The sequence below is a fragment of the Nicotiana sylvestris genome, chromosome 4 (genome assembly GCF_000393655.2).
Source record: "Nicotiana sylvestris chromosome 4, ASM39365v2, whole genome shotgun sequence".
NCBI lineage: Eukaryota > Viridiplantae > Streptophyta > Magnoliopsida > Solanales > Solanaceae > Nicotiana > Nicotiana sylvestris.
In genome coordinates, this window is record NC_091060.1 from 165,365,875 (window position 1) to 165,389,265 (window position 23,391).

At 39.8% G+C, this 23,391-nt stretch overlaps 1 protein-coding gene across 1 annotated transcript; it reads left to right on the forward strand.

Moving 5' to 3' along the window:
• The first annotated feature begins 229 nt into the window (after positions 1-229).
• Positions 230-676, forward strand: LOC138890467 (uncharacterized). Its single transcript, XM_070173855.1, has 2 exons — positions 230-457; positions 500-676. The coding sequence occupies exons 1-2, from the start codon at positions 230-232 to the stop codon at positions 674-676; spliced, it is 405 nt and encodes a 134-aa protein (XP_070029956.1).
• Positions 677-23,391: the final 22,715 nt, after the last annotated feature.

The following is a 23,391-nucleotide window of genomic DNA, read 5'->3' on the forward strand; positions in this document are numbered from 1 at the left end:
AGCTGATAAAGAGCAATCCCAAATCATTGGGAAGTAGAGACCTCCAGCACCATTCCCTCAGAGGCTAGCCAAATACCAAAAAGAGGAGCAATACAAGAAATTATTGGAGATGCTGAAACAAATCCAGGTAAATATCCCATTGATAGATGCTTTGAAAGAGATGTCTAGATATGCAAAAATGATGAAAGACTTGATGTCCCGAAAATTCGATTTCCAAGACCTGGCCACAATGACTCTTACTCAGACCTGCAGTGCAGTGGTGACTAGACCAATTACTGAGAAGCTGTCTGATCCAGGGAGTTTCACAATTTCTTGCACCATTGGTAATTTTGCTTTTGCTAAGGCACTTTGTGATCTAGGGACTAGCATAAATCTTATGCCCCTGGCGATTTATAAGAGGATGGAGATTGGAAGAGCTAGACCTACTTCCACGTTGTTGCAGCTGGCTGACAGGACTGTAAAAAGACCCTCTGGTACCCTAGATGATGTGTTGATTTAGGTAGGAAAATTTGTGTTCCCTGCTGATTTTGTGATCTTAGACTGCAAGGTGGCTGAAGAAATTTTCAGAATTTTGGGAAGGCTGTTCTTAGCCACTGGGAGAGCTCTCATTGATTGTGAGACTGGGGAGCTCAAGATGAGATTGAATGATGAAGACATAACATTTGTAGACATGTGATTTTTGACCCTCCCCAAGATTTTTCATATTTTAGCGTAAATATTCAGTTTAGGTTTAGTATCGCTCTCCTTACTTTATTTTATCTAAAAAAAAAGAAACTACAAAAATATTTTCCCTTATTCTAGCTAGTTGATATTTTGTCTAGTTAGTTTTATTTTGAAAAAAAATACAAAAATAGTCTTGGCATTTTATTTTCCAAAAAAGATAAGAAGAAAAGATAATTTTTTTTTTTTACATTTTAGTATATATTGAGTGATATTTAAATTTCATTAATATGGTAATTATATGTCTTCTCTAAACATTTTTATTATCTTAAATATACTAGTATCTTTATAAAGTTATTTTTAATTCATTTTTAATATCAAAGGAAAATATAAATGGAAAAAAATATTTTGATTTAGTCTTCCTACCCCAAAGTTAATTAGCCCAAATTCATGACCTAAATCCCTTCAAGCCCAAAATATTGAGCGCATACCCAATTCCCCATTTGACCTAACCTAATTCCTACCCCTATAAAATAACCCCTAACTCCTAAAATGAAAAAGGGAGAGGAACAGAGAAAAAAATAAAAACAACGCCTGGAAAAAGGCTAAAAAAGGCGCCGCAGACCCCTGTATCCTAGATCCCCCCCCCTCCATGTCGTCTTCTTCAATAAAGCTCCTTCTCATTTGAAGAAAAAAGAACTAACAGCTTCTTCTTAGACTAAGGTAGTCGTTGCTCCTTGTTCCACCACTCTCTGCTGCCCAGAAATAGTCGGGCACGCACATAAGACGGAAACGGATCTGACCAAAAACGTGTAGCTTTGGCGACCTTCCATTGAATCCGGCGAAACAAAGTTCGAACCTATCGGTAAACCCAGCTCCAAAACTCCCTGAAACTACACCAAATCAATGTGAAAATCAACTCGAAATCACCACCCAAATCCAGTCGAGTTGAATCTGTTCAGGTTGTCGATTCCGGTCCGGGTTTCTAGTCTATAGCTCGCTTAAGGATTTGCTGTTCTAGAGATTTTATTTTCATTGAATCTACTGTAGAATTTCAGCAATAGAAGGTTCGTTCTTTCATTTCTTCACTAGATATTTATCCGTATGTCTGTTACTAGCATGCACAATGAAATTCATTTGCGTTGGTTCTCTGTTTTAAATTTTTCATTATAAGATGTATGATCACGTTATATGAATGCACACATTTGTCCTTTCCTCTCTATTTGCTTAAGTTAGAATGTTGTATTAGTGTTGGAATGTCTAGAATATTTTAATAGTTAAGTTTTAAAGTTTTGGATATTACTTCACATTGGGCCCATCACTGTATATTGTGGTTGACACATATAAATAGGTGTGCTTTGTGTCTCTTGCATCTTCTAGTCTTTGACAAATCTCATAACAAATTGAAAAGCAAAGCGCTAATAATACATCATATGCACAAATACATCATATGGCCGGAACATGCATTGATTTACTAATGAATTTATAGCTTTCAAATTGTATTTGTGGACTTGTGTGTGGAAAATATTTATTAGCTATTAGGAAAATAAAAATGAACATCGTAGTGCTTTAGGCGCGTAATTTAAATTAATTTTCTTAAACTTGGGTGTGCATTTATGTGACCCAAATCCAAATCTCAGTAATGTTAGATAAGATATGTCGGGGACCGCGGGTGCATTTATGTGATGTGGTTCAAGACGTGTTTTAGATGACGTTGAATCTTTCTTAAAACAAATAATCAATCAAAAGCGGTTCTAAAGTTAAAATTGTACCATGGGCTAAAACATGTATTAGAATCAGATAATTAGGCCAATAATAGTAGTGAGCGACCGTGCTAAAACCATGGAGCTCGGGAATGCCTAACACCTTCTCCCGGGTTAATAGAATTCCTTACCCGGATTTCTGTGTTCGCGGACTGTAAAACAAAGTCAATCTTTTCCTCGATTCGGGATTTGAACCGATGACTTGGGACACCATAAATTATCCCAAGTGGCGACTCTGAATCTTTAAATAAATAAATCTCATTTCGATTGTCACTTTAATTGGAAAAACTCCTTTGTACTACCTTCGAGATAGGGAAAAGGAGGTGTGACAGCACTGGCGACTCTGCTGGGGATCGAACCCAGAATCTCTGGTTCAGGGTTCAAGAATTCGAGCTTAGAATAATTGTTATATTTGGCTATATTTATTATCTGATTTTGTTACATGTTTGGGCCTAATATGCTAAATGTTGCTTTTTACCGCTTTCATATTATTTGAACTGTATATAAACTGCTACGAAACCCCTCTCTTCTATCTTCTGAGGAGTGCACGCTGGTGTGACTTCTTTCTGTTAGTGTCATATCCCAAATAGAACGAGGTTCGGACAAGTTTCAAAGCCGGATGATCTTCTGGTTACCGGTACGCTGACCCCCTCGGCTCGAGTTGTCCGCTCGGGTAAACCAGGTGTAGAACAATACACCCAGGTTTTAAACCTAGAATAACTCAGCCTCATTCCGTCAAAACTGGGCGAACTACGCGGGTCTGATTCTCACCGGATGTGAGATACGTAGGCAAACTTCATCGGTTCCGACCCATAATTTTCAAATAATCCACAAATATTTTCCTTTACTTTCTCTCTAGAAAAGTCTTTTTTTGAGACCCCAATTTTCAAAAAATTCAAAAATATTTTCCATTACTTGCTTCTTTAGAAAGCCTTTCTTTTAGACCCTAATTGTTTTTTTAAAATATATACAAAAATATTTTCTTTTAATTTCTTCCAAAAATTCAAAAATATTTTCATTCTTCCTTCAAAATTGAAAAGAAAATTCAAAATTCAAAAATATTTTCTTTTTTTAGAAGAATTTCTTTCATAAATTCAAAATAAAATTCCAAAAATATTTTCTTTCTTCTTTAGAAGTTTTTCTTTCGAAATTCCAGAAAAAAATTCAAAAAAAAAATCTTTCTTCTTTAAAAGTTTTTCTTTGCAAAAATGATGAAGAAAAATCAAAATCCAAAAATATTTCATTTCTTCTTTATAAGTCTTTCTTTAGAAAAAATAAAATAAAAAATTCAAAAAAAAGAGTTAGTTTATTTTCTTTATTCCTAATCTTCCCGAACTACGCAAGATCTGATTCATGTTCCCACATGATACGTAGGCAACACACATCAGGTTCGATTGAATGGTTTAAAAAAGGGAAAATGAAAAAGAGAAAAAAAACCAAAAAAAGAGAAAGGAAAGAAACAAGAAAAAAAGAAAGAGTGTTTATTCTAACATGGTTATTGTTTTGAAATAAAAGTTAGTCAAAGGTGGTCGGTTTGTTGGTTTGCAATGGCGAGTCACAACAATAATCCAAGATCTCTCGGAAATAAAAGTATCTTCTCAACCAAGAGAATAAGCACCATTGATGTTGATCCAGGGTCACAAAAAGGCAAGTAGGAAAATTGACGGTGAAAAATTAAAAATGGAGGCAAATGTGGGGTTGACTTTACCAGATTTGAGCAATAGGACATGGGCTGCTAGGGATGATCGTCAAAATTTGAGTGTTGCATCCAAAGCAATCAAAATGGTTAAATGTCGTAGTAATGCTGATGTGCGAATGTGTGGCTAAGATGTTGCTTAGCAACTGGAAAGTCACTCCTCTTTTAGCATGGTAGTTTATTTTGTCATTTTTTCTTCTTTTTTGTGTTATCGGACCTGCTATTCTTTATTCAATAAAAAGCAGTCAGTCAATTTGTGTCCATTTTGTGCATAGTTCTGTTTATGCTAGTTTTTGGTGACATGACATGTATGAGGAATTTTTGGCCAGATCTTAAAAAACTTATTTAGTCTTGAATTGGATAAGTGAGAAAGAGACACTTTTGAAGATGAATAGAGACATGAAACAATTGGGAAAAAAGCATGAGCCAAGTTTACATGGAACCAAAGCAGTCATGCTCATAGAAGTTAAGGATCTCTACTTTTTGAATCATTTGAGAAGACCGAGCTTAAGGATGATCGGACGGGTTGAAATTTGTTTAGCACTGAGAGATAGAAGGTGTTTTTCAAAAGATAGTCTATTCCAGACAACTTAAAATGGATTAGTTAGTGGCAAAATGCATCTTCTTCATCAAGACAAAATCCAAGAAAAGTCACCTGAATTGACAAGGGGCATTCACTGCAAGGAAAGTATTGCTCATACAGCTTTACATTGAAAAAGACCCAGAAAGCAACAGGTCCATCAATGTCGTGATTGTGAAAGATACTATGTTTGACATTCTCGAGGTTGGGAGGCCCTTTTTCTGCTACCCAAACCCTTTATACCCTTTGTCACCCTTTTGAGCATGTGTTCTTTCTTTGACCGCCCTCTTTTGGAATCAAGTTTAGAGTCAAGAAAAAAAATGAAAAAAAAAAGTCCATGCCTCATGAGTACAAACTGGGGCAGCTAAGTTCAAGTGAAAAAAAAGAAGAAGAAAAGAATTATCAAAGGCCCATGCCCTCAATAAATAGAAGCTGGGGCAATTTATTTTGAAAACAAAAGAAACAAAAAAGATAGAAAAAAAAGAGAAAAAAAAACAGAAAGAAAAATGAAAAAAATAGTTAGGTCAGATGTTTGAACTACATTCGACCTGATTCCTTAAAAAATAAGGATACGTAGGCAGCCTCACGGTTCGGTCCAACCAAATAAGAATTCAAAAAAAAAACCCAAAAAATCCCCAGCATCTGAAACTGGGGCAAAGATTTTATTTCATTTTTGAAAGAGTCGATTCCAAGAGTTGTAAGTCTACAACCCCTCATTTTGAGTTTATTTTGAGCCTTCATGCCGACTTTCTTTCCAACTCTATCCAAAAACCTTCCAAATAAAGACCTCCCAATATGCCTTCAAGAATGCCAATAGACGCATGCAATGAGCAACAGTTGTCACACGACGTAGAACATCGTCGAGTTGCTCACAAAAAAGCGGGAAAGAAAAAGAAAAAGAAAAATGAGAGAGTCTTATTAGTGAAAACCCTCACGGGCACAGTAAGACGACGGTAAGTAGAGATGAATAAATGAGAGAGGCTTGTTGGTGAAAATTCCTCAGGGCAGCATTAGTCAAATGTGAGTCGTGAAGCTGATGCAAAGGATTGGCACGGATAGGCCCGACTTCAAAGATCATAAGAATGGTAAAAGGGAATATTTGGTCAGTTTGATAGATCGGCTGTTAATTCCAAAATGCATGTCATGATCATTAAGGCTAGTTATTGAAAAAAAAGAAAAAGAAAAATTCTTCCTTCTGTCCTTCCGACAGGGGCATTTCTTGTTAATACTTGTTTCTTTGCACCATTATGTCCTCCACTCTGAGTCAGTCCATGTCAAAATAAGCAAGAAAAGATTTCAAAACTGCTACCAGCTTTTCAGTTGCACAAAGTGAATTTGGCCAGCACACTCAGTTGTTACTGTCAACATGCATTGAGGATTCATGCAAAGGCTCCCCCTAAAAACTCTTGTCAGCCTACTTGGCGCAAGCAAAGATAACTGGTGATTCTCTCCGACAGACAAATTGCTCAAGAGCAGGAAATCATTCAAGATATCGGAAAAGGTCACCTAAGCAAAGATCTCCAATTGGGATAAGGCTGTTTGAGCTGCAAATACAAATGGTACTGGTGTGAAACAATTAGAGTTGGTGCAGAACAAAAGTCTTTTGAGACCGACTCAAGTTGATTGAGCAAAAGCCAAGCTGCCCAAGACTCAAGGCCACAAATCGACCACCATTTTCAAAACTTACAAATTTTTCTTTGTATGAAACAGGAACAAAGCGGTGCAAGGAAAGTGATTCAAAAAGAAAAAAAATGAAAAAAACAACAAAAAATAAAAAGAAGAAAAGAAAAGACGAGAAGAGCCGACAAAGGGAAGTTTCTCAAATCTTTGCCTTTATTTGTCTTGCTATTGTGCATAAAATCTTGCCATTAATCTTCAAATTTTTCCTCCTAGGATAAAAAGTCATAGTCTGATGGATTTTCCTCCCAATATAAATCTTAGTCTGATGAATCTTTCTCCTAAGATAGAAAACCTAGTCTGATGAATTTTCTCCTAGGATATAAATATTAGTCTGCCGAATCTTTCTCCTAAGATAACAAATTAGAAGACCTAATCTGATGACTTTTCTCCTAGGATCAAAATCTTAGTCTGATGAATTTTCTCCTAAGATAGAAGACCTAGTCTGATGAACTTTCTCCTAGGATCAAAATTTTAGTCTGATGAACTTTATCCTAGGATCAAAATCTTAATCTGATGAATCTTTCTCCTAAGATAGAAAACCTAATCTGATGAACTTTCTCCTAGGATCAAAATCTTAGGCCGATGAATCTTTCTCCTAAGATAAGAAAAGAGACTTAGTCTGATGAATTTTCTCCAAGGATCAAAATCTTAGTTTGATGAATCTTTCTCCTAAGATAGAAGACCTAGTCTGATGAACTTTCTTATAGGATCAAAATCTTAGTCCGGTGAATCTTTCTCCTAAGATAAGAAAAGAGACCTAGTCTGATGAATTTTCTCCTAGGATAGAAATCTTAGTCTGATAAATCTTTCTCCTAAGATAGAAAACCTAGTCCAGTGAATTTTCTTCTAGGATAATAATTAAAAAAAAGGAAGTCTGAATTTGAAAAAAAAAGGGGGGGTCATTTTTTTAGTTTTCTTAAGATTATCAATGTGTAGTTTTCCTGAAATCAGGGGGCCCCGCTTGGAGAATATGGCAAGTTTTTACTTTAGTCAAGCTTAGTTTATAGTTTTCCGCAAGCTCAATCACATTTAAAAGACGCACATCTTAGTCGAGACACTAATTTTACTCTCATCATTTCATCCTTCATCAGCAACGCAGGTGATTTATAGTTTTGTTAATACTCACAGATGTTCCCAATATCAAACTGGGGCAGGAAAATTTCTTTTGTTATGTTGTAATCAGGCGCCCACCTGGATAACAAGGGAAGACAACTCAAGTTTCAAGGGAAAGCAATTTCAAAGGAAGACAACTCAAGTTTCAAGGGAAAGTAGTTTCGAAGGAAAACAGTTCAAGTTTTGAGAAAAAGCAGTGTAAGCTTCAAAGGAAGACAATTCAAGTTTCAGCAATCAGGCGCCCTCCTAGAGAACAAGGGAAAACAATTTGAGTTTCAAGAGAAAGCAGTTCAAGTTAGAAGCAGCATAAAGCTCGCGACAAGAAGGCGAGTCAACAGAGGAGATGATCAATGGAAGTAATCTCAGTCCAGAATTAAAAAAACAAAAACAAAAAAAAAATAAGAAAAGAAAAAAAGGGAAAAAGGAGTGAATCCAAAATGCAGAATCTGAAACAAGAGGCGGATTGCTCAAGACATGACTGAGGTCACAAGAACTGCATGTCCGATCTTGATCCAAAAAGCTAAAGAAGAACGAGCTAGCACCTGCAGCTAACAAGCGCCGAGGTTCAAATCTAAAGTTTGCATGAAGAATTATTCAAGACTCCAGATCAAGCTTCAGAAGACTTATAGATAGGAATCTTGTAACTCATAGTTGATAGGCTTAGTTAGTCTTTTTCATTTTTTTGATTTTTGATGTAATAACAGGACCGCGGACCGGAACCTCGACGCAACGGCAGCTCGGCACACTCCATCATCTCACTCACTTCTAAACTACACGTGGTCTGATTCCTTTATAGCCAAGGATATGTATGCAGCTCAGAGACCAGGGCTCGGTCACATTCTCATTTCTCTTAGTTTTTTGGTCCCTATAAATAAGGGTCGGGTCAAAAAACCTGTCTAGTCGTTCTTTGTCTGAAAATACTTTGTATTTCCAGTCAAAGAGGGGCAGCTGTAGACATGTGATTTTTGACCCTCCCCAAGATTTTTCATATTTTAGCGTAAATATTCAGTTTAGGTTTAGTATCGCTCTCCTTACTTTATTTTATCTAAAAAAAAAGGAAACTACAAAAATATTTTCCCTTATTCTAGCAAGTTGATATTTTGTCTAGTTAGTTTTATTTTTGAAAAAAAATACAAAAATAGTCTTGACATTTTATTTTCCAAAAAAGATAAGAAGAAAAGTTAATTTTTTTTTTTTACATTTTAGTATATATTGAGTGGTATTTAAATTTTATTAATATGGTAATTATATGTATTCTCTAAACATTTTTATTATCTTAAATATACTAGTATCTTTATAAAGTTATTTTTAATTCATTTTTAAAATCAAAGGAAAAGAAAAATGGAAAAAAAGATTTTGATTTAGTCTTCCTACCCCAAAGTTAATTAGCCCAAATTCATGACCTAAATCCCTTTAAGCCAAAATATTAAGCTCATACTTCATTCCCTATTTGACCTAACCTAATTCCTACCCCTATAAAATAACTCCTAACTCCTAAAATTAAAAAGAGAGAGGAACAGAGAAAAACAAAAAACAACGCCTGGAAAAAGGCTAAAAAAGGCGCCGCAGACCCCTGTATCCTAGATCCCCCCCCCCCCCGCATGTCGTCTTCTTCAATGAAGCTCCTTCTCATATGAAGCAAAAAGAACCAACAACTTCTTCTTAGACTAAGGTAGCCGCTGCTCCTTGTTCCACCACTCTCTGCTGCCCAGAAATAGTCGGACACGCACATAAGACAGAACCGGATCTGACCGAAAATGTGTAGCTCCGGCGACCTTCCAATGAATCCAGCAAAATAGAGTTCGAACCTATCAGTATACCCAGATCCAAAACTCCCTGAAACAACACCAAATCAGTGTGAAAATCAGCTCGAAATCACCACCCAAATCCAGTCGAGTTGAATCTGTTTAGGTTGCCGATTCCGGTCCAGGTTTCTAGTCTGTAGCTCGCTTAAGGATTTGTTGTTCTAGAGCTTTTATTTTCATTGAATCTGCTCCAGAATTTCAGCAATAGAAGGTTCGTTCTTTCATTTCTTCACTAGATATTTATCCGTATGTCTGTTACTAGCGTGCACAAGCGTTGGTTCTCTGTTTTAAATTTTTCATTATAAGATGGATGATCACGTTATACGAATGCAGAAATCTGCCCTTTCCTCTCTATTTGCTTGAGTTAGAATGTTGTATTAGTGTTGGAATGTCTAGAATATTTTAATAGTCAAGTTTTTAAAGTTTTGGATATTATTTCACATTGGGCCCATCACTGTATATTGTGGTTGGCGCATATAAATAGGTGTGCTTTGTGTCTCTTGCATCTTCTAGTCAATGACAAATCTCATAACAAATTGAAAAGCAAAGCGCTAACAATACATCTTATGGACAAATACATCATATGGCCGGAACATGCATTGATTTACTAATGAATTTATAGCTTTCAAATTGTAGTTGTGGACTTGTGTGTGGAAAATATTTATTAGCTATTAGGAAAATAAAAATGAACATCGTAGTGCTTTAGGCGCATAATTTAAATTAATTTCCTTAAACTTGAGTGTGCATTTATGTGACCCAAATCCAAATCTCAGCAATGTTAGATAAAATATGTCGGGGACCGCGGGTACATTTATGTGACGTGGTTCAAGACGTGTTTTAGATGACGTTGAATCTTTCTTAAAAAAAAATAATCAATCAAAAGCGGTTCTAAAGTTAAAATTGTACCATGGGCTAAAACATGTATTAGAATCAGATAATTAGGCCAATAATAGCAATGAGCGACCGTGCTAAAACCACGGAGCTCTGGAATGCCTAACACCTTCTCTCAGGTTAACAGAATTCCTTATCCGGATTTCTATGTTCGCGAACTGTAAAACAGAGTCAATCTTTTCCTCGATTCGGGATTTGAACCGGTGACTTGGGATACCATAAATTATCCCAAGTGGCGACTTTGAATCTTTAAATAAATAAATCTCGTTTCGATTGTCACTTTAATTGGAAAAACTCCTTTGTACTACCTTCGGGATAGGAAAAAGGAGGTGTGACAACATTCAATGTGCAAAAATCTATGAGGCGACCAAGTGAATTCGCCAATTGCTCTCTTATTGATGCTGTGGATGTAATTGTAGAAACTGATGATGAGATGCTGACTATTGAGGACCCTCTTGCTGCATGTCTGATGAATTTAGATGAGGTGAATGGAGAAGAAATGGCAGAATGGGTATTGGCGTTAGAGGGCAGAGGGTTCTAGGATAGAACTCTTGAATTTGAGCCCTTGCACGTAGAAATTAGAGAAACTCCTCCAGCCAAGTCGTCCATCGAAGAACCACCAAAGCTGGAATTGAAGCCATTTCCCGCCCATCTCAGGTATGAGTTCCTTGAACCAGACTCCACATTACCTGTTATTATCTCATCTAGTTTTTTAGATGTGCAGGCACAACAACTTTTGCAGGTACTCAAGGAGTGTAAGACTGACATTGGGTGGACCATAGCAGATATTAAAGGGATCAGCCCCGCCTACTGTATGCATAAAATTCTGCTGGAAGAGGGACACAAACTGTCTAGGGAACACCAAAAAAGGCTGAACCCAAACATGAAAGAAGTGGTGAAGAAAGAAGTGATAAAGTGGTTAGATGTGGGAATCATTTTCCCAATCTCGGACAGCAGCTGGGTTAGCCCAGTGCAATGTGTGCCTAAGAAGGGTGGCATGACGATGATCAAAAATGATAACAATGAACTGATTTCAACAAGAACTGTCACGGGTTGGAGAATTTGCATGGACTACAAAAAGTTAAATCTGGCCACCCGGAAAGACCATTGCCCACTTCCCTTCATTGATCAGATGTTAGACAGATTGGTAGGGAGGTCACACTTTGTTTTCTAGATGGGTACTCAGGGTACAATCAGATCACTATTGCACCAGAGGACAGAGAGAAGACCTCCATCACTTGCCCATATAGCATTTATGCCTTTCGGAGGATGCCCTTCAGCCTATGTAATGCACCCGCCACATTCCAAAGGTGCATGATGGCCATATTCACTGACATGGTAGAGGACATAATGGAGGTATTCATGGATAATTTCTCAGTGGTAGGGAACTCATTTGATGAGTGCCTTATAAATCTGACTCGTGTATTGAAGCGGTGTATTGAGACTAACTTGGTCCTTAATTGGGAGAAGTGCCATTTCATGGTACAAGATGGCATAGTCTTGGGGCACTGGGTGTCCAGTAAAGGAATTGAGGTGGATCGCGCGAAAGTTGACGTGATAGCAAAGCTGCCACCTCCAACTTCAGTCAAGGCAATCAGGAGCTTCCTCAGGCAAGCCGGTTTTTATCGGAGATTTATAAGAGACTTCTCAAAAATTGCCAACCCTCTCTCTATGTTGTTAGAAAAATATCACCCTTTCTTGTTTTCTGATGATTGCAGGGTGGCATTCGAGGAGTTGAAAAAGAGGCTAGTCACAGCACTCATCATCGTTGCCCCCGACTGGGAGCAACCATTCGAACTCATGTATGATGCCAGTGACTATGCAGTGGGAGCAGTGCTGGGACAGCGGAAAGACAAGCTAATGCATCCAATCTACTATGCCAGTCGAATGCTGAGTGGAGCCCAGTTGAACTACATTGTGACTGAGAAGGAGATGTTGGTTGTGGTGTTTGCTTTCGACAAATTCAGATCGTACCTGATTGGTTCTAAGGTAATTGTATAAACTGATCATGCAGCTCTCAGGTACTTGATTGAGAAGAAGGAGTCTAAGTCACGCATGATTTGTTGGGTGCAGCTACTGCAAGAATTCGACCTCGAAATTCGTAACCGTAAGGGCACAGTAAACCAAGTTGCTGACCATCTATCACGACTTGAGGGAGCTAAAAAATCAGTTGAGGTTGAGGATATTCTGGAAACCTTTCCATACGAGCAGCTGCTCGCTACTAGTCTTGAGGAAGTGCCATGGTATGCAGACTTTGAAAATTACCTGGACAGCGGTATAGTTCCCTATGACCTTTCCTCTGTACAAAAGAAAAAGTTTTATCGTGACTGCCGCATGTATTATTGGGATGAACCTTAGCTGTTTTAAATATGTGTTGACAATATGATCCGGAGGTGCGTCCCCGAGATAGAACAATCTTCTATTTTGCAGGCATGTCATGCATCGGTGTATGGAGGGCATTTAGAGGAGTCAGGACAGCTGCAAAAGTGCTAGAGGCCGGTTTCTTTTGGCCAACAGTGTTTAAAAATGCACACCAATGGGTGAAGGGATGCAATGAATGTCAGCGACCGGGAACATTTCTCTTCGCCATGAGATGCCCATGAACCCGATTCAAGAGGTGGAAGTTTTTGATGTCTGGGGGATTGACTTCATGGGACTCTTCGTCAGCTCCTTTGGCAATAAGTACATAGTTATTACTGTGGATTACGTGTCCAAATGGGTAGAAGCTGCAGCGTTGCCCACTAATGATGCAAGAGTGGTGGTTGGGTTTTTGAAGAAGAATATATTCACCCATTTTGGGACCCCGAGGGCGATTATTAGTGACGGAGGTACCCACTTCTGTAATAGAGTCTTCGAGAAGTTGCTAGCAAAGTATGATGTACGCCACAAGGTGGAAACCCCTTATCACCCGCAGACCAGTGGACAGGTGGAAGTGTTTAATAGAGAGATAAAGAGTGTATTGACCAAGACTTTAAACACCACAAGAACTGATTGGGTGAAAAAGCTAGATGATGCACTCTAGGCTTATAGAACTGTTTTTAAATCACCAATTGGTATGTCACCATATAAGTTGATGTTCGAAAAGGCCTGCCACTTGCCAGTGGAACTTGAACATAAAACTTGGTGGGCACTGAAACAGTTGAACCTAGATATTGAGGTTGCGGGCACAACTAGAATCACTGAATTGCATGAGCTTGACGAGTTCTGACATCTTGCTTTTGAGAGCACAAGGTTGTACAAGGAAAGAATGAAGAGGTTGCACGACCAGGATATTGTTGAGCGACATTTCAAACCCAGGGACATGGTATTGCTCTATAACTCAAGATTAAGGTTATTCCCGGGAAAGCTTAAGTCACGATGGTCTGGTCCATTTCGAGTAGTCGAAGTATTCCCTTCAGAGGCTGTAGAGATTGCCTAAGAGAAGACTCTCACACATTTAGAGTCAATGGGCAAAGATTGAAGCTATACACAAGCATGAAAGAGCCAAATGAAGTGTTAGAGATCCACCTAACGAAGCCTCAGAGGTCGAGCGAGCCTTAAATGCGCTTATCTGCGTCGTGCGACATTAAATCAGGCGCTGCGTGGGAGGCAACCCACGAATATGGTTCTTAATATTTTCGTATGTAACTTTCAAAAGATAAAATGGGCAGCACCGCGACCGCGGTAGAACCACGGCAAGAGGCAAACATTCTGCCTCATGTCATCCAACCCACCACGACCGTGGTAGAACCGCGGTGAGACGTAAATATTCTACCTCGAATTATGTCACCCATTGCAGTCGACCGCGGTGGACACTAGGTGCGTTTTTTTTCTTTTCTTTTTCTTTCTTTCCCTCCTCTTATATGTTATACTTCTTAAACCCTCCCCTCTAATCCAACAACCCAAACACACGCCACATACCCCTACTTCTCAATCTCTCTCTCTCTCTCTCTCTCTCTCTCTCTCTCTCTAAGCCCTAAATCCCCAAAATCCCTCTCTTCCCCTTCTTCTTCTTTACTCACACCACTCCCCCATCTCCATTCCTCTCACTCCTTCTTCCATTAAGGTATGCAACTCACCTCCCCCTATCTTTTCTTTTTGTATTGTATGTAGTTATATGATAGACTAGTGTTTCTAATTGTGTAGTAATATTTTGGTAGATTTTTGTTAGTTTTCTTCTTGTTTTCTTTTGAAATTCGTTTTTATACTTATTGGTGAAGGGGCTGTGTGAATAACGTGGTGGAAAGGTGGAGGTTTGTGGGTGATTGCACTAAATGTTGTGGGGTGTAATGGTGTAGTAGAACTTGTGATTTGGGGGAAGCTTGGATGCATCCATATGGGCTATATGAATGAAGAATTATCTTTCCCACAAGGTGTTTGGGAAATTGCCCCAATGGCGTTATAAGGGCTAATGTGACATGGTTGTGGTGAAGTCTGAGTAACCACCCATAGTCACACATTTTACACACTCACTAATAGGCATTTCTCTATTTGACAGGTCCAATGAATCCATCTAGGAAGAGACGCAACACCAGATCCTCTGCTAATGGACCAGGAAGCTCCTCGAGAGCTAGGGGCAAGCCAGTGCGCCACAGTTTGACAGCACTAGGTTTGTCTCCAAACCAACGGAGGATAGGTACAATGCAAAAGCAGCTAAGAAATTGCTACATGAGGTGCATATTGATCGAGACGCCTTAGAGGTGGAATGCCCGAATATCTTCAATGAGTTGAGGAGGTGTCAACTGGACATCTTCTTCGAGGTACCGGAGGAGGCCAATGTTCAGATCGTAAGGGAGTTCTATGCTAACTGCCCGGAACATGAGAATGGAGTTGTTACTGTAGGCAATACACGGGTAAATGCGTCCATCGAGGCAATCCGTAGGGTGTACCGGCTGCCAGTGTTCAGGGGGGAATCTGATGATTATCGTACTTTTAGCCGAACAGGTGCCTTGTGGGAAAGTCTTCTTGAGACTATCTGTGTGCCAAACAAAGAATACATATCTATAAAGCACCAGATCACACTTAACTCCCAGTTTCTCAATTGGGAGACTAAGTGTTGGCTCACCATTATCAATAGTCGACTGTTGCCCTCCAGCAATACGACAGATGTCAATCAACCACGAGCGGCAGCGATCTACTATTTCATGTCCCACAGGGATTTTGATGTGTCCAGGCTCCTCCATGACGAGATGCTCATTAGATCACCTAAGTTACTCAAAGGCTTCTACTTCCCTTCTCTAGTCACCAGGCTGTGCCGTCTTGCTAGAGTCCTTGAAGACCTTAGGGTTGATGGGAAATTGCCACGGAAGTTCCGTTCCTGGCAAGAAAAATCAGTATTGGGATAGAGCTGGTGGTGAATGTTGATGAATATGATGATGATGATGATGCTGAGGCAGCTGAGGTCCCACCACCTCCGAGAGTTGAAGAGGCAGGCCCCTCACAGCCTCACCGGAGAACCCGCATGACAGCTTTGGAGCAGGAGATAGCTGGGTTGCATACCTCAGTCATTGATTTAGGTGTCCGCGTAGACACGGTGGCTGACCGGTAGGTGAAGTCGGAGAAGAAATTCTTAGGCTGGCTGAGAGCTCTGGGTCGTGCTTGCAATGTGAACCTAGACACCGTCTCCGATCAAAAGTGATCTTTCAGGAAAGTTCCTTTATCTCACTGTTCTTTAATTTTTATGCCATAAGAACATGTCTACATTTTAAGTGTGGGGTGGGGGATACTTCAATGTATGTATATATTTGTACCAATTTGGCTGTTTGAATTCTTTTTGTGTTTTGCTATAGTTGTTTTTGGTGTTTTGAGTAATAGACTCATTAGGTAAGTTAAAGTAGGTAAGTGACTTGTCCCGACGACGAATCTCTTTCGACGGGCATCTTGAGGGACTAAGTCGAGAAAAAAAAACAAAAAGGGAAGTAAGTCTAGAGAAAAGACCGAAAAGATTTTTTTTATTTTTTTCATTTTTAGGTAGTGTAGTAACTCCCCCTTGGTTTTTCTTTGGGCCACGGTTCTTTTCCAAGGGTTTATCTTGAACCGGGTGTAGGTTATTTTTGTTTATTTTGTTTTTAGTTTCATTTAGCATTGATGGGCTGCAAGCTGAATAGAAAGAGAATCCCTTGGAATTAGTACACCTGAACACAATCGACACTAGAGTGCAATGCCTAGTCTCAATGGTTGAATCCTTCTAAAGTGCCTTAAAGTTGTATGTTTGTAGCTAAATTGAACACTCAAAAAAGAATGTCTTGATAAATCAATCTGGAGTGAGTCATGTTCCATGTGTGTGTGAGCTATATTGTATTCTATGCTTTACATTTGATGCCTAGAACTTGCCCTGCGTATTTGTAAAGCGAAATAGTAGCTCCATTCAGTCTTAGAAGTGATATAGGTATTTCTTTGTTAAGCTAGATATATATAACGTAAACCCACCTGAATGTAATACATCTTAGTTAACCTTGTTGAGCCTATAAGCATGTTTCTTTGACAACCACATAGCGAACCTTACCCAATTGTTTGAATAGCCTTCTGTTTGAACCCTTTACCTCCCATAAGCACTTGAATGGTATTGAAATTATGCAAAAGCAAAAGTGTGGAGTGGTGATTTGGTCTTTGAGTGGAACCATTAAAATAGAGAAAAGGTGCATTGAAAAATAAAAGAAGAAGCACCACGAAAAAAATGTGTTTGTAAATAAATATAGTGGTTAATAAGTGGTAGCTTGATGCAAATGCACCTAAAGGAATGAGATGTTATAAATAAATTGTGGGGAATGTCTGGTTGACATAAAAATGATATGGAATGTTAATCTATTTTGTATTAAAAGTGTTTAGGGAGGTTAGTCACTTTATCCAAATATATCCTACCCGTCCCTTAGCCTACATTACAACCAAGTGAAGTCCTATTGATCTTAGACTGAGTGGGCTCGATTAGTAGAGTAGTACACTACAGGCAAGCCTATGGTGCATCTTTGTGGCATGTGAATGTTCTTTTTGAGAGTGAGCGAATTTTGTCTATCTAAGTTCCTAATTGTTCTAAATATCATTATATATGGAACTACTCTCTTGTGAGATGTAAGGGCATGTGATTCACAAAGGAAAGGTAAGTCTTGACTCTTGTATAGAGTAGTTTGAGTAAGTGCGCATGTTGCATGGTACGAGAGATTCGACTGTTGACGCAAAGGTTGTTCACCACTAGGTACAAATTTTTGTAAATTGTTCAAGGTATGAAGCGTTAAGGGAAAAGCTTAGGGAAGAAATTTTGATAGAATGCGGTGGATTGCTCGAAGACTAGCAATGATTTAAGTGCGGGTGTTGATATTAGGCTATATAGATGATATTTATACCTTAATATTACCATGCTTTATTGTTGTTTTATAGGTAAATTGAAAACAAAATACTCTAAATGGTGTTCTTTTGCTTTGCAGGGAATATTCTAAGTGAGGAAGCACTACAGAGTGTTTTGGAGGCAATAATATGAAGAAAACGCCCAATCAAGAAGTACCCGAGCACAAAGAAAAAAAAATGGACTGAGTGAATTCCACCGCGACCGTGGTGGAACCGCGGTAGACCAAGTATTTGAGGCAGAATGTTCAGCGTTCACCGCGGTCTTGCCGCGACCGCGATGAACTGTTCACGTGCCAGAAAGTTTGGGGACCAAAGTGTAAATCGGGAAAAACTTGTTCCAAACCCTTATAAACTTTAGAAGCTCTCCCAAGACATTGGGAAGATTGTGTTTAGACTACTTTGAAGGCAAGAACAAGTGTGAAAAGATCAACCAAACATTAGAGTTTTTCTATCTCATTTTATTTTCTTGCAATTACCCATTATGAATAATTTAGTAGTTTTATCTTGTTTTGTCAATAGTAACAAATTTCCTAGTCTAGGGTTATGATGGAACCTATTGAAGGATGAAATTCTTGTTATGTTAATATAATTTACCCAGTTTAAATCTCTATTTGTTCAACTTCGTGCATATTATAGTTAATTGACAGGATCCTTAGTTAGTTGTGCCTATTTAGTGTGCATAACTCAGGAGAGAGTGCATATTTAGGTAATTGTTGAACAACACTACTCCCAAAGTATATGTGGGATCAATAACTAAGGGTTTAAAGGCGGGATTAGGGATAATGAAGCCTTGGGTGTAATCTAAAGTGAGCTGTAATAAATAAAGCCAGCTAGCGTAACTCGGGAGAGTGCCTTTAGTAAATTATCGTGATTACTCGGGAGAGATTTACGGTAATAAGAGTGTTCATGATTGATAGAGATGATTATTGGGTGAATCTATGTGAAACATAACCGGAAAGGATTTTATCAATAGGGGAAATCATAACCTTAGAACCTTCTCTTAATTGTTAACAACTCAATCATAGTTAGTTTTCAGTTGCCTATTTGCATTCATTCTTATTTAGTAGAAATACCATCAATTGTTATTTACAACATTTGGGAAGTTGATTCTGTAGAATTTAGTAAGTCTAACAAGAGTAATTGATAGGTTAATTCCTTGTGGGTTCAACTTTGGGCTAAATACTCAGATTATATTTGCAACGTCCGCGTGTCCTTTTTGTAAGGCATAGTTAGGCGTGATCACCAAACGGTCAAATGAACCGTGTCCATATAAAATGATCGAGCCCCGATGGCAAAACATGCACGTATGTATTAACCTTTTTGAAGAAACATCTTGGTTACCACTTTGTATCTTACTCGAGCTCTACACTTGCAATCCTACGGGAAGCGCCTCAAGGGTCAAAGCACCCCAAAATACCCGGGGACTGTCACTGACAGTCAATATAAGACCTCAAAGAGGCACCCCCTCGAAACGAAGGCCAAGGCCAACTCACTCGAGGACTAACTTTTCGATCAAGTTCGGAAAGTTATCGGGAAAATAGTCTAAGTGACAAGCCCGAAGGCTACGGCCATACTAAAGACTGCGGTCATACAAGGCTATGGCCAAAAAATGCGACTCGAAGACGTCCGACTTTTTCTATAAATTAAAAGCCTTCAAACATTGAAAAACCGGTTAAATCAGGCTACCCCCGGCAAAAGCAAAACATAAGGGGCATCAATAAATTCGGCCCCGAAAAACCTAAGGGCTTCGATAAATCAGCCCTTGAATAGTCCAAGGGCTTCAATAAAACCAACCTTTGGAAAACCCTTAAGAGGCATTCAACTATGTCCACACAAACAAGAACGACTAATACGGTTCCGATTCGTCGAGCCTTCGAAAAACCCAATGGGTACAAAAATTCATGCTAAAGCATAACTAAAAATCTCATTAAGTCTTTAAGACGAAGAGAGGGAAAACTACATTGCCATATTAGAGGCCGAAATAACCCAATTTAAAGAGCCTAAGGGCCAACCTAAAAGAACCTAAGGGCCAACCTAAAAGAGCCTAAGTGCCGATATACAAGAGCCTAAGGGCCAGCTCAAAAAGAAATATAAGGTCACAGACCTATGGGGGTCTGAGACCCATTCTCATTTAAATCGGACCCAAAGGACCCGATCCCACATTAATTTAACTTTAAGTTTGGCTCGGGGATCATCTAAAAGCTTGAGGGGTACAATCTTGGGCAACAAAAGACTAAGGGATTATTGCGAGTCTAAACCAGTACTCAAACTTAGCATGTGAATCATCCAAAAAAAATTATGAACGGAGACAAAATAAAAAGTCAGCACAAATCAAGAACAGAGCAAAAGCTACTTTATATTCATCCGGGAAATTCATAAAGCATATTACAACGAAGAACCTTTATACGAAAATCTATTTTTGGGATCACATCCCCGAGAGTACCGTCTTCATCTCCGATAGCTTTATCTTCTGGAGCCTCTTCCCCATCAGAAGCATCTTTTTCACTCTCTCCGTCCCCGGAGCCACTCACCACGTCCTCATCATCAGAGGAGTCAAGAAACCTAGCATTGATTTCCCGTGCTTGTGCTTCATCTATCTCCTCGGCAAGATCAAAACCTCAAGCGCGGACTTCCTCGAGAATCTCCCTCTGGGCTTGACACTTAGCCAATTCATTGTTCTATTTTTCCCGGTCGGAGGCCACCCTCAAATCAGCTTGAACGGCCGCAACTTCTCTCTTATATATAGCAATGGATTTATCAGCCGCATCTTTCGTCTTCTCAGCCTCGGCCTTGGCTCGTGTAGCTTCAGCCTTAGCATTTGCAGCTTCAGTTCAGGATTTAGCCAGTTCGATACCTAGTCCCTCGATTTCCCTGGCCTGAGCCAAGTCTTTCGCTTCAGCACTACAGAGCTGAGCTTTGCCCGAGGTCAGTTGAGCCTTAACAGCTTCCTTTTCGACAACGAGTCGATCCATGTTCTCCTTCCACTGGTGGCAATCAACCCGAACTTGATTCACCTCGCCCTGGAGCTGCCCAATCATGTCCAGCTTTTGCTACAGCTGAGACATAGAAATATTAGCCTCCGAAGCAGGGCCGAGAATGCCGAACTCTGTTAAAATCAAAGTTACCTGCTCGTCCAGCTTGGACTCGCTTTTTTAGCTTTGGCCAATGCAGCCCGGAGATCATTCAGCTCCTCTTCTTTTTGACAGCAAAAGAGCATCAGGGCCTTCTCTTCGTCCGAGACTCTCTTGAGCTCGACCTCACATTATTTCAGCTCGGCCTTGAACTTTGCAATAGCCTATACGAGAAATAAAGACGCGTCAGTAGAAGAGGAAGACAAAGGGAGAAAAACTTGAAAAGATATGGCAGATCCTTATAGGGGAAGAGAGACGCTGGGCCTCTGCAAAAATGGAGGATGCATTGTTGAAATCATCAGCACCCTCAACTTCGGTGTAACAACTCTAGAAAGGATCGTCCCTGATGACCTTACCTGGGTCAGGTATATGCAAAGTGTTGGCTTCCTCGATTGCCTCCCTAGAATAAGTTGGCAACAAAAGGGAATGACATGTTGTCGCGGCCCCGAAATTTTCACTCGGGGCGTTCTCATTAATCCTGGGGTCCTCAACATTTTCCCCTCTGCTATAATTATTGAAGATGGAGGGACAATCTCAACCTCCGAGGATAGGGGGCCTTGCCCGTCTCTTCGCTTCGGGCATCCTCACCACAAGGTGGACTTTCTAATTCGAATGGCTTGGTGGCCTCTGCTGACCTCCCAGTCTGAGTCACCAACTCAGATTCTTCCTCATCATTTTCCTCACCATCTAGGGAGTCATGAGCTGAGTCTGTGACTGTTTGAACAAACCTTTTTCGTAGCCTTCGTGTGGAGGTTTTCTTGTCTTGGGAATCTTGAGCTCGGAGACCATTTTTCTTTTATTATCCTTCTCGAGATTTAGATTTGAAAGCTCAGACGTTTTCCCGGGCGGGGCCAGCCTTATCTCGGAAGCGTCTCCAAGGCCGTGGCTCTTGACCTCCCATTGGCCCTTCACCAATTCATGCCATTTATGCTTGTCAAAAGAGGATGTGGCGGCTAGTTTCCTGACCCAAGCCTCAAGGTCGGGTATCGCCGAGGGCGCCCAACCATCAGCTGCCAAAAGAAAGATGAGTAAGCTATAAACAATGAAAGCACAAGAGTAGATACAAAGGAAAACACGGACTCCACTTATGTTTAAAGTTCCACCCCTCCGAGAACGACATTTTTTCTTCTTTAGGACTGACTCTGACAAATTGGCTCATCCAGTCTCGATCTTTGGTTTCATCAGTACTGGCGAAGAAGGACTTTGTGGTTTGAAACTGCATCTTGATGAGCCCTCGGAATAACTGGGTCAATACAACTGAACTAGGTGGCTGAGGGTGAATTCTAAACCACCGGCCTTCTCAGAGAAGTACTGCAACATGATCACGATATGCCAGAACGAAGGGTGGATTTGGCCGAAGGTGACTTCGTATGTCTTGCAGAAGTCGATCACTACCGGATCGAGGGGGACCAGTGTGAAAGGGTATGTGTAAACACTCAAAAACCCCTCCTTATAGGTAGTTATTCTCTCGTCAGACTTCGAGATCTGAATCGTGTCCTCATCCCCCCATCGGCAATCCTTCCTTACATCCTTGACGAGCTACTTAGTTATTAGACTTATATACTGTGACACGTGCTCATATCGTCCCTCTACATTTGGAGGATTCTCGATACCAAAGTCCTTCTTGAAGATGCAATTATCACGGGTAATCTCTTCAAGTGTCAACGACACCACCGGTTTGGCCGGCCGGGGAGCTGAGGAGGATGACGCTTTATCCTTCTTAGGGACCGCCTTGAAATTTTTTACCATGGTTGTAAGATAAGAAATACAAGTGAGCAGGGATATAGTGTTTCCGGCTAAGGCTTAAAATTTTACGGCATTTGAAGAGACGAAGGAAACAGGTAGTTAGAGAGATGAAAATTGGAAGAGATTAAAGAAAAGTAAAGTTATTTAAGGAAGACCCCCATATTTATAGAGGGGCAATGACGTTTCGAAGGTGTTAATTGCCAACCAATACTTGCGTGCATTCAACATTTTTGGAAAGTGTGCCGATGGAATTTTTCGGTAGCTTCGATCATTGTCTTCACAAGCATAACATCATCATAGGAGGTTCGAGAAAATCGAGGTCAACATCGTTCATATCATTCTATTCTAAGAAACGCGGGGACTATCTGTATACGGTCAAAATTGAAGAGTATGATTTTAAAGGCTTAAATGGGCTATAGGCCCGAGTCTGAGGAGATTCGAGGTGGGTGTTGAACAGCTATCTAGGGGAAGTTGATCGAATGTGTGTCATAGACCGCATCGAGGGCAACATTATCTCGAGGTTAATCCAGAAAGAGCAGGAATTTCTTAAAGACATGTGGACCTAGGCATTAATTATAGTATAAGGGTCGTACAAGATGGGACAGATCTGTACTAGGTCGTTATATACCTGTACCAATGGAATTCTTTATCTTTATGAGCAATGTACTATGTTAGGGTCATTTCCTCCTATATAAAGGTGACCCCAGTCACTTTGTGGGAGATCATTTTTTCATTGTAATAGAACATTCTTATTCCTCTTATTTAACGTGCTCAGCAATTACTCTACAGATCTATTGCTTGTTGATTTATTGTTTCTTCATTTATTGCCCATTATTAACCGCAAAAGGCTATCTTCGAGGCCTTCGATATCATTGTTTCTTCATCGATTGTTCATTGCTAACCGCCCTAGCTAAACCTCGAGGCCCCCTGTTCCAGCCAGCTCGAGGCCCAGTCTTGCGACAGCATTGGTTTGCATATCTTATTCTCTTTACTTACACTTAGTATC